Source organism: Aureococcus anophagefferens (assembly GCF_000186865.1).
Source record: "Aureococcus anophagefferens unplaced genomic scaffold AURANscaffold_1, whole genome shotgun sequence".
Taxonomy (NCBI): Eukaryota; class Pelagophyceae; order Pelagomonadales; family Pelagomonadaceae; genus Aureococcus; species Aureococcus anophagefferens.
Window position 1 is genome coordinate 1,480,164 of NW_008705561.1, and position 11,061 is coordinate 1,491,224.

Sequence of the window (11,061 nt, forward strand, 5' to 3'; positions counted from 1 at the left end):
GCGCGCCGCCCTCCTCCATCGCGCCCTTGGCGCCGGCGAGCTCGTCGCGGTCGCGCTTCGCCTGGGCCGCGGACGACGAGTTCTGGGCCTCGAGCTGGCGCTTGCACTGGCGCAGCTCCTCGGCGAGGTCGCCCTTCTCGCGGAGGACGGACGCGCACTGCTGCTGGAGCGCGTTGAACCGCTGCTGGAGCGTCTTGTTGCTGTCCTCGAGGGAGCTGTTCCGGTCGCTGAGCTCCTTCTGCTCGTCCTTGAGGCTCTTGAGGTTGCGGGCCTGGAGGCCCTTGGGCTCCGCGCGCGGCGGCGCGTCGAGGCGGATCTTGTCCACCTCCTGGATTAGGGCCTCGTCCTCGACGATCGACGTGTCGACGTGCAGCGTCAGGCCCTGGGCGTCGGCCGTCTCCAGCAGGTTCTTGATGAGCAGCACGTTCATGCCGAGCATCTTCGACAGGTCCGCGCGCACGCCGTCCTTGACGCAGATCTGCAGGTGGTCCAGCGCGCTCGACACGTCGTCGAAGCTGTACGGCGGGTCCATGCTCCGGAGCCGGTCCTCGACGGTGTCGTCGAAGTCGCCGTCGATGGCGACGAGCGTGTGCTCCCGCTTCTCCTTGAAGAACTTCATGAACTTGATCATCTGCGGACGCGCGCGCGTGAGGACGGGGGCGGCGAACGACGCGCGTTTGGGGGTGGAGTGTGGGGCCGGTTCTCGTGTGACGCACCTCCTGCTGCGTCTCGATGGGCAACGACGAGAGCAGCCCGCGGGACGCCATGGCGCCGACCCGACGCCCGCCCGGGCAGTGAGGGGGCGAAGCGCGAGCGCGAGGCTGCCCGAACCAAAAAAAAAACTTAACCTCACCGTCAAGGCACTGTAAGCGCTCGCCAACTTCGACTTTGCCACTACCATCAGGAGGGTGTGCCGCGCGTCGCTGCCGCGTCGCTGCGCGATGGCTCGATCGCTATGCCTCGTCCTCCTCTTCGCATCAGTCGGCGCCGTCAAGAAAACGACGAAAGACTGGAGCAAGATCGACTTCGACGCCGTCGAGAATGAGTGGAAGGAAGGAGACGAGGCCGACGAGCTGAAGAGCGAGCACGAGTTCTACGAGGAGGCGCTGGCGCGGCGGCGGGCCAACGCCCCCAGCGGGCCCGGCGGCATCGACCTCGAGGCGCTCCAGGGCATGTCGCCCGAGGCCGTCCAGGCGAAATTGGCGCACCAGCAGTCGAACGCGGGCTCGGCGATGATCTTCATCACGCTCATCACGAACCAGGCGGACGGCACGCCCTGGGACGAGGCCGCGGAGAACAAGGAGGCGGGCCTCATCTCCGCGCTGATGAAGACGGGCGGCATCAACCTGAGCGCGTACCGCATCGACCCGCGGCGGCTGCTCGTGACGACGACGTACGGCTGGTACGGCCAGGACGTCATCGATTTCCTGCTCACGCGCGAGACGGTCATGAAGGTCACCTGGGACAACGTCGACTACGAGAACCCGGACGCCGTCCAGGACGACATCCCGGACTACGTGAAGCCGAAGGCGCCGAAGAAGAAGAAGAAGAAGGCGAAGAAGAGGAAGGCTGACCTGTAAGCGATTTTGATAGTAGGCTGCTTTCAACGCAGGCAAGTTAGGGGACTAGGGGAACATCCGGCGCGGCGCGCCGGGATCAGCGGGAGGACGTGATCGACGCGGAGGACCGGAGCGTGCCCGGGTAGTGGGCCGCGTTGAAGGTCCCGCGGCGCTTCGCCTTGCGCTCCGCGAGGATGCGCTCGCGGCGCGCCGCGCGGCTCTCGCGCGTCGCGCTCTGGACGGCGGAGGACGCGCTCGGCGACGCGCGCGACGACGGCGGCCCGCGCGACGACCGCGAGCCGCCCGGCCGCGGGTCCGGCGCGGCGTCGTCGAGGACGCGCGTCGGCGAGAGGCGCCGCGGGCTCTGGGCGCGCTGCGGCGGCGGCGGCGGCGGCGCGCTGCGGCGGCCCCGCGCGTCGCTCGAGAGCTCGAGGAACTCGAGGACGTCGCGGTTCGTCCGCTCGACGCGGGGCACGGGGTCCTTGCGCCGCGGCGGCGGCGCGGCCGGAGCACCGCGGCGCGGCGGCGGCGGCCGCGCGTCCTCGACGCGGCGCGGCGGCGGCGGCGGCGGCGGCGCGTCCAACTCGTCGAGCCCCGCGCCGTGATCGTCGGACGCCACGGGTTCGAGCCCGGGCCGGCCGCGCGGCGCGGGCGCGCCGCGGCCGCGGCGGAGGCGCGCGAGGCGCGCGTCCAGGTCGTCGAGCTCGGAGACGACGCTGTCGAGGGCGCTGTCGTCGTCCGTGTCGTCGAGGTCGTCGCGGTCCGCGCGGCGGCGGCCGCCCGCGGACCGGCGGCGCGGCGGCGACCGCGCGGGGCGGCGGCCGTCGCTGAGCAGCGAGTAGTTGGACCCGTCGCTGTCCCAGTTCGCGCGCGGCGGCGGCGCCGTCGCCGCGCCGGCGACGCGCGTCGTCGCCGCGAGCGCGTCCTCGGCCTTGCCGACGGCGAGCCACAACGCCGCGGCCTCGCGGCGGCTCGACGCGCGGAGCTCGCTGATCTCGCGCTCCCGCGACACGAGGGCGCTCTCGAGGGCGAGGACCTCGCGGCGCGCGGGCGACGGCGGCGCCGACCGCCCGAAGACGTCGTCGCCGAAGGGCGGCGGCGGCGGCGCGGCGAGGTCCGCGGGCGGCGCGGGCGGCGCCTCGGGCGCGGGCGCCGCGGGCGCCACGTCCACGGCGGCGGCGGCGGCCGTCGCCTCCGCGCGGCGCCGCTCGGCCTCGGCCGACGCCCGGAGCCGCTCGCCGTAGGCGACGGCCGCCGCGTCCGCGCGCGTCGCGTCCGCGACGGCCCGCTCGCGGTCCGCGGCCGCGCGCGCGTCCCGGAGCTCGCGCTCGAGGGCGTCGCGCTCCGCCTTGGCCGCCGCCACGAGCTTGGCCTTGTCCTCGACGGCGGCGTCGCGCTCGTCGGCGAGGTCGCGCAGCGCCGCGCGCGCGGCGTCGGCCTGCTTCGCGACGGCGCCGTGGACGTCGCGCAGCGAGTCCTCGAGCTCCCGCGACGCGGCGCGCCGCAGCTCCTCGACGCGCGCCTCCGCCGCCGCCTTCTCGCGCAGCACGGCCTGCTCCGCGCGGTCGCGGTCGCGGCCCGCGAGCTCCTCGCGCCGCCGGAGCTCGACGGCTTGCCGCGCGGCCTCCGCGCGGCTCCGCTCGAGCTCCTGCTCCAGCAGCTGGGCGCGCCGCTCGAGGGAGTGGAGCGACGTGTGCACGAGCTCCGAATCCAGAGACCCCTTGTCGTCGAAGAGGCCGCTCTTGACGGACGACGCGCCCGGCGACGACGGCGGCGCCGACCGCGGCGACGCGCGCTTCACCGCGGGCGGGCCCGGCGGCGAGTACTGCGCGGCCGTCGACACGCTCCGCGTCGGCGACGCCGGCGGCTCGGGCACGACGACGAGTTGCCGCTGCTGCAGCGCCGCGAGGTTCAGCGCCGCGAGCGCGGCCGCGGCCTCGGCGTCGCGCGCGTCCGTCGCCGCGGCCGCCTGCGACGCGGCCTCGATGGCGACGTTCGCCGCGCCCTCGAGCTGGAGCTCGAGCGCCTCGAAGCGCGCCTCCAGGCTCCGGGCCGCCGCCGACGACTCGAGCTCCGCGGCCTCGGCCGCGAAGCGCGCCTCGGCCTCGGCGCGCCGCGCGTCGGCCTCCTGCTTAGCGTCCGCGACGGCCGCGTCCCGCTCGCGCTCCGCGTCGTGGAGCGCCTCCCGCAGGTCCCGCAGGGCCCGCTCGGCGTCGCGCTGGGCCCGCGTCTCCTCGATGGCGCGCTCTAAGGACGCCGCGGCGGCCTCGCGCTCGCGCGCGACCAAGGCGTCGACGGCGGCGACGTCCGGGTCCGGTCGAATCGGCGCGGCGACCCTCGGCGGCGACGTCGGCGGCGACTTCGGCGGCGACGCCTGCTCCGGCGACTTCTTGCGGGGCTGGCGGTCCCGCGCCTCGATCTCCGCGACGGACGGCGGCCGCAGCTCCGCGACGACGGCCGCGAGCGCCGCCGCGTCGGCCGCGGCCTCGTCGCACGCGGCGGCGACGGCGCGCGCCGACAGCGCGCGGCGCCGCGCGGCGTCGTCGCGCGACGACAGCGCGCCCCACTCGAGGCAGGGCAGCGCCGCGTCGAGCTCGCGGGGCCCTAAACCGACGCACGTGGCGACGACGGGCGCCGCGTCCGGCGCGACGGACGTGCCGTGGAGCAAGCGCGCGAGCGCGTCCTCGCGCGGCGGCGCGTCGTCCGCGTCCAGCCCGAAGGCGTGGCGCAGGGCCGCCGCGAGGCTCGCGAGCTGGGCGCCGCCCGTCGCCTCCGTCTCCTCGAAGCGCTTCCGGGGCGGCGCGGCGACGTGGACGACGTGGACGCGGCGCGCCGCGGTCGAGCCCGGCGCCGCGAGGCTCCGGACGTCCGACTTGACGTCGACGGTCGCGACGACGTGGGCGGGCTCCTTGAGGCCGAGGTGGAGCAGGTTCGCCCGCGCCGCGTTCAGCAGGCGCCGGACCCGTTTGCGGCCCATGGCCCGCGACCCGCCGCCGACGCCGCGCGCGTCCGCGTGGTCCGACGGCGGCAGGAGGTCCAGCACGTCGCCCGCGGCGTCGACGGCGACGACGCCCAGCACGAGCGGGTGCCCCCCCGTCTGCGACGCGTCGCCCCGCTCCAGGCCCGCCTTGCGGCCGCCGAGGCGCGACCCCGCGTCCTCGATGACCCGCGCCGCGACGCCGCCGAAGCCCGCGTCGTCGTGCGCGGCGCCGAAGACGCACTCCTCGCAGGCCGCCGCGCTGCCCACGGCCAGCACCGTCGTCGCCGCGCCCCGGGGCAGCGACCCGTCCAGCGCGCCGCTCAGGCCGGGGCAGAGCGCGGCGACGAGCGGCGCCACGAGCGCCTCGCAGCCGCTGCTCGACGCGGCGTCGAGCTTCCCCGCGTCCGGCCCGGTCCCGCCGCCGACGCCGACGCCAAAGGCCACGGGGAAGGTGCGCCGCCAGGACGCGCCGAGGCGCCCGGGGCCCAGTGCGACGTCGAGCGTCGTCGACGTTTCGGTCTTCCACTCGGACTTGGCCGCGCCGGATTCCTTCGACGGCCGCACGACCGTGACGATGGTCGGCGTCGCGGCCTCGCGCCGGAGGGCCGCGTTCTGGGCCGCGGGCGCGCTGGCCTTGTGCTTGTGCAGGTCCTGGAGCCGCTGCTTCGCCGTGCGCTGGACCACGGCGTACCAGTCCAAACTGTTGTGCTCGACGGTCGTCACGTCGTCCTCCGACGACAGGCTGCTCACGGCGCCGAGGCTCCGCTCGTCAGAGACGTCCTCGAGGTACTCCGAGGGGATCGTGGACACGGCGGCCATACCGCTTTTACGAGACGCACGCGTACCTCGCCCGCAACTGTTTTTGCGACGCGCGCGCGCCGCGCCCGCAACTGGCGCGTCTGAATTTGCGGCAGCGAGGCCAAAGCTCGCCCGCATCGTGAAGTCGTTGAAGATGTTGTGAAGGGCTGCTTTGGCCGCCGCGGTAGAGCAGTGTTGATGGAGAATGCTAAGCCTCAAATGGACGAGCGTCTAAAGGGCCTGGACATCCAAATAAATAAGCATATAAAGGGCCTCGACATCGACCACCTCGTCGCTGCGTCGAAAAAACACGTCGCCTTCCTTCGCGCTTGCCATAAAGCCAATATCTCACTGCAGCCGCCCTCCAAGACTACTCTCCAGCACTACGAGGCCTGGCTCGCGAGCAAAGCGCTCGAACCGCCGCCGCTCGACTGCGCGTGGGTCTGGCACTGCCACCGCCTCGCGCCCCTGTCCTACGCGCGCACGGCCGCGCGCCTCGGCCTTCCCGACGCGAAGTCGCTCGCGTTCCGCTGGACCGAGGCCGCGACCGACGCGGGCGGCGAACCCGGCGCGCTCGTCCTCGACGGCTTCGACGTCGTCGCGAGCTGCGCGCGGCAGAAGACGTTCCTCTGGCAGGTGTCGGGGGAGCGCTACGAAGACGAGAGCTTCCTCCGCGACGGCGCGGCCCGCTACGAGCACTTCCTGCGGCTCATGCGCCGCGGCGAGTTCCTCGTGCCCACGTACCAGATCGATCTCTTCTGGCACACGCACATCCTCGACTCCGGCGCCGCCTACGCGGCGGACACGGCGCGGCTCGGCGGCTTCGTGCTGCCGCACGACGACAGCGTCAACGACCGGTCGACGCCCGAGACGAAGCTCAACGTGCAGTTCCGGCGCACGTGCGCGCTCTGGGCGGCGACGCGCCGCGAGGCCTACGCCGTCGACGGCGCCATGTACCGCGGCGAGCCGCCGCTCGAGTACGGCGACGCCGACTGGCTCCCGGTGGACGCGGAGCGCGCGGAGCTCCGCTGGCGGCTACTCCGCGAGGCCATGGGCGGCGACGAGGACCGCGCCGGCGGCGGCGCGCCGTCGACGGTCGACGCCGTCGCCGTGCCCGTCGTCGATCAGGTCGCCGGGGACATGGCGGCGCTCGCCGTCGCCGTGCCCGTCGCGGCCGGCGACAACGGCGCCACCCCCTTCCGCGCCGGCGGCTGGGAGTGCGCCGACGACGCCGGCGGCTGGATCCCCTACGACGCCGCGAGCTCCGCGGCCATCGACCAGGCCGAAGGGCAAGGCGCCGGGTCCACGGCGACGATCCGCATCGGCGCGAGCACCTACGCCGCGGACCCCTGGGCGCTCACGCAGACGAACGTCGCCACGGGCTTCCGCCGCGCGATCCGCCGGAATCCCGGCGCGGCCCCCGTCTCCGGCGCTGCCGTCGTGTCGTCGACGCCCCCTACCTTTGCGTACGCGCCGACGTGGTCCTACAAACACGACGGGGCCTGGTGCGCGTTCGACGGCGGGGCCCAGGCTTCGCTCGAGCAGGCCTTCCGCGCCAAGCCCGTCCCGCCGCGGGGCACGGTGCACCTCCCGGCCGCCGGCGCGACCTACATCGTCGACCTCGACCACTGGACGCAGACGAACGCGGCGACGGGCACGACGCGCCGCGTGCACCGCGCGGGCCTGCCCTGGTGGGAGTTCGCCGGGCAACTCGGGGCATTCGAGCGCTACGACGCCGTGTCGAACGCGGCCGTCAACGAGGCGCTACTCGCGGGCGTGACCGGGGTGCGCTACACGGGCGGCAACGGCCAGACCTACGCCGTCGACCTCCGGCTCCGGCGGCAAGTCAACGTCGCCACGGGCGTGACGCGGCAGATCCGGGAGGCGCCCGACTTCATCGCGGCCGCGGACCGCAAGACCGTCGCGCGCGGCACGCAAGCGAACCCGCTGCGCGAGGGCTACGTCTTCGGCGCCGGCGCGTCGGGCGACGGCTACTACCGCATCGGCACGGCGCTCGGCGACGCGCTCCTCCGCACGCGGCTCGAGAGCAAGCTCACCTACGCCAAGGGCAAGGCGAAGACGGCCAAGAGGATGAGCCTCGTCTACTCGAAGACGACGATCAAGAAGCGCGCGGACGCCGTCGAGGAGCTCGAGGCGCTCCTCGCGTCCGGCGACTTCTCGAAGGTCAAGGCCGACCGCGAGGCGCACGCGCGGGCCGCGCGCGGGAGCGCGGCCGCCGGCGGGGCCGCCGCGGCCTGCGGGTCCTGCGGCGGCGGCGCGTGCGCGTCCTGCGGCGGCGGCGCGTGCGGCGGCGCCGCGGCGGCGGGCTGCGGCGGCGGCGGCGGCGGCGGCGGCTGCGGCGGGGGAGGCTGCGGCGGCGGCGGCTGCGGCGGCGGCGGCTGCGGCGGCGGCGGCTGCGGCGGGGGAGGCTGCGGCGGCGGCGCGCCGGTCCCGGAGGGCTAAGAGAGACCGGGACTTCGAGTCGTAAGGGACCTTCGTGTAAAGAGACGACCGGAGGGAGGACGCATCCGCTCCAGCTAACGGCACGTTGAAGTCGTGCAGTCAAGATGCAGCCTTGATGCAGCTCGAGCCATGACGATGACCACGATGACCTGTGAGCTTCGCGTGACACGTCGCCGCTCCTAGCTAACGGCAACGTTGAAGTCGTGCAGTCGAGATGAAGTGGAGGAAGCCTGACGATGATGGCTTGTGAAGCTTCGTGACTGAGCCGCCTCGCAGCGCCCGCCGCGCTCGAACGTTCCATCGATCATGATCGAGGGCGACATCTTCCTCATCTCGCTGGGCGTCATGGTGCGGCTGCTCCTCGTGGCGTCCGTCGGCGCCTACGCGGCGACGCGGCCCAAGGGCGGCCCGCCGCTGCTGCCCGAGGCGGCGATCCAGCAGCTGAGCCGCTTCAGCGCCGTGTGCCTCATCCCGTGCATCATCGTCGACTCCATCGGGTCGTCGGTGTCGGTCGAGCTCCTGCGCCAGTCCGTCGCGCTCGTCGTCTACGGCCTGGTCACGATCGGCCTCGGCCTCGGCTACGCGCGCCTCTGGGGCGCCGTCGTGCTGCCCGCGGAGCTGCGCGAGACGTCGCTCTGGCGCGTCGCGGCGCTGGCGTCGGGGTTCCCGAACATCGTCGCCGTGCCTCTTGTGATCGTCGCGACGGTCTGCGAGCGCGACGAGGTCCGGGACGACTTCGACGACCGCGACGAGTGCGCGAAGACGGGCGCGGCGTTCATCTTCATGAATTCGTTCGTCTGGTCCATCGTCTTCTTCACCTTCGGCGTCGCGCGCCTCGCGGCGATCAAGGCGCGGCGCGGCGGCGCGGGGGACGCGCCGCGGCCGCCGCCGCCGCGGGGCGGGCCGCTCGTGAAATTCTTCTCGGAGCCCGTCAACGCGGCGCTCGTCGTCGGCACGGCCGTGGGCATGGCGCGGCCGCTGCAGAAGGCGCTGTTCGTCTCGCGGACGTCGCCGCTGCGGGCGCTGGGCGGCACGATCGAGCTGCTCGCGTCGCCGGTGGTGTGTTTGGCGATTTTGATCACGGGCGCGTCCTTCGCGAACGTCGAGTTCGACAGCATCGGCAGCGACGACGCCGCGGTCGCGGGCCCGAAGGAGGAGGCCAAGGCGCTCGCGGCCGCGGACCCGGAGCTCGTCGAGGCGGCGCCGCCGGCGAAGAAGTCGGCGCTCGACGCGCTCCGGGGCGTCCGGCCCATCGTCGCGGGCTTCATCCTCGTGCGCCTCGTCTTCGTCCCCGCGACCGTCGTCGCCCTCGAGACGCTCCTGCCCCGGGCCCTGCCCCAGAAGCCCATCGGCCGCCTCATCCTCCACGTGTCCAGCGGCATGCCGAGCGCGCAGATCCTCATCATCCTGCTCCACAAGTTCGGCATGAGCCGCGCGGCCGCGGACATCTCCTTCCTCTTCGTCTTCCAGTACGCCGCCTCCATCCTCACCATGACCGTGCTCATCTCCCTCTCCCTCCAGGTCGTGTATTAGCGGACTCGTTTTTTTAGGCTCGGACTCGGCGCGCCCCTACGCGTCGTCGAGCTGCGCGAGCTCGAACTCCTTCGCCTTCTGGAGCTCCGGGTCGTTGTCCTCGTCGTCGTCGATGCCGAACTCCTCGAGGTCGCCGTCGCCCTTCTTGAGGGGGAGGTAGGGGTTGTCCTCCGCGGGGCGGAACTTGTAGCCCGTGACGACGTAGAAGAGGAGCGTCGCGCCTTCGGAGAAGACGTAGCGGAGCCAGAGCCACTGGAAGGGGAGCGTCGCCGCGAGGAGGAAGACGACGATGCGCGTGAAGTAGATGTAGGTGACGACCATGATGTAGAACTGGCGGAAGAGCGTGAGCTTCGCGATGTTGTTCCGCGTCTTGCCGTCGGCGGCGGCGGCCTCGCGGAGGTGGCGGATGGACCAGACGATGGGGAAGAGGATGGCGCAGCAGCAGATGATGTCGACGAGGTGGAGCACGTCGCGCCACGTGAGCCACCGCTGCGACCCCGGCGCCGTCTCTTCGAAGACGACGAGCGCGACGTTGTCGACGACCTGGAGCACGAGGACGACGAGGACGATCTTCTTCTCGCGGTCGTTGAGGTAGGGCTTCACCAGGCTCCAGCCCGTGCCGATGAGGAGGATGACGACGAAGAGCATGACGCCCTTCGCGGACGCGAAGACGTAGTAGACGACCTCCCAGCCCTCGCCGCTGCCCGTCACGTTGATGAAGTGGTAGCGCATGGCCTGGCTCATCATCGTCAGCGACTTGAGGACCAGGAGCGCGCCCATGAGCTTGTGGATGCCGTGGACGCGCGTGCCCGCCTCGCCCTGTTTGGCGCCCGAGCAGAGCACGGCGCCCCAGAGGACGGACGTCGCCAGGAACAAACCGAAGAAGACGGCGAAGAGCATGGGCAGCGGCGCCTCGCAGGCGCTCAAATAGGACGGGCCCTTGTTGTAGAACTTGGCCTCGAGGTCGAAGGAGGTGGACGCGCGGCCCTCGGACGGCTCGCAGCGGACGAAGATGAGGCTGTAGAGCCCCTCCTCGGCCTTCTCGATGCGGTGCTGCCGCACGAGCTCGCCGCGCCACTGCGTCGGGTCGCTCATGTCGAGCTCGAAGACCGTGTCGCCCCCGGCCAAATCGCCCTCGTTGCCCGTGCCCCAGTCGAGCAAACACGCGTTCGCCTCCAGGCTCTCCTCGAGCTCCTGCTGCGCCGCGGACTCGGAAGACGCCCGCCGCATGACGAAGCCCGCGCGGAAGGGGCCCTTGGCGTCGATCTTGAAGTTCGTCACGCGCAGGTCCAGCACGCCGCCCTCGAGGAAGCAGAACGACTCGATGCGGTAGAGGCTCCGCTCGTCGCCGTGGATCTTCAGGTCGTGGACCATGGCGCCCGACCGCGCCGCGGCCAGCGCGACGGCGAGCCAGCGCGACGGCCCCATCGCGGCGGCGCGAGTTGGCGCACTTGCTCGCGCTCTTCGTCGAGCTCTTGCCGCAGCTCCCAAAGGGCAAGGTCGACCGCGTGGGCGGGGTAAAAGCTTCAATGTAAACTTGGGGCCCTTAAGCGCGCGCGGACTTCAAACCCTGTGCATCTGAAGAACGTCCAAGCGTGTCGCGGCGGGAGGGGGTTCTGCCTAGCGGACGGGGGGGGCGCGCGTCCGACACAGACCCCCCCATGACAACCCCGCCGCGCCCGCACCGCGCATCCCGCGACTGCCATTCACACGCCCGGTCCCCGCATC

General features: G+C 72.9%; 3 protein-coding genes across 3 annotated transcripts; 1 reads left to right on the forward strand and 2 right to left on the reverse strand.

The window, feature by feature from the left end:
• Nucleotides 1-1,588: 1,588 nt before the first annotated feature.
• AURANDRAFT_70545 (expressed protein) lies at nt 1,589-5,358 on the reverse strand (the record flags this gene model as incomplete). The annotated part of the gene is made up of 1 exon (XM_009034430.1): nt 1,589-5,358. One exon carries the CDS (start codon nt 5,356-5,358, stop codon nt 1,657-1,659), a length of 3,702 nt encoding a protein of 1,233 aa, XP_009032678.1.
• A 690-nt stretch (nt 5,359-6,048) lies between these two features.
• AURANDRAFT_60656 (hypothetical protein) lies at nt 6,049-9,333 on the forward strand (the record flags this gene model as incomplete). The annotated part of the gene is made up of 2 exons (XM_009034081.1): nt 6,049-7,785; nt 8,116-9,333. 2 exons carry the CDS (start codon nt 6,049-6,051, stop codon nt 9,331-9,333), a joined length of 2,955 nt encoding a protein of 984 aa, XP_009032329.1.
• A 36-nt stretch (nt 9,334-9,369) lies between these two features.
• AURANDRAFT_18349 (hypothetical protein) lies at nt 9,370-10,233 on the reverse strand (the record flags this gene model as incomplete). Its single annotated transcript, XM_009034429.1, has 1 exon — nt 9,370-10,233. One exon carries the CDS (start codon nt 10,231-10,233, stop codon nt 9,370-9,372), a length of 864 nt encoding a protein of 287 aa, XP_009032677.1.
• Nucleotides 10,234-11,061: the final 828 nt, after the last annotated feature.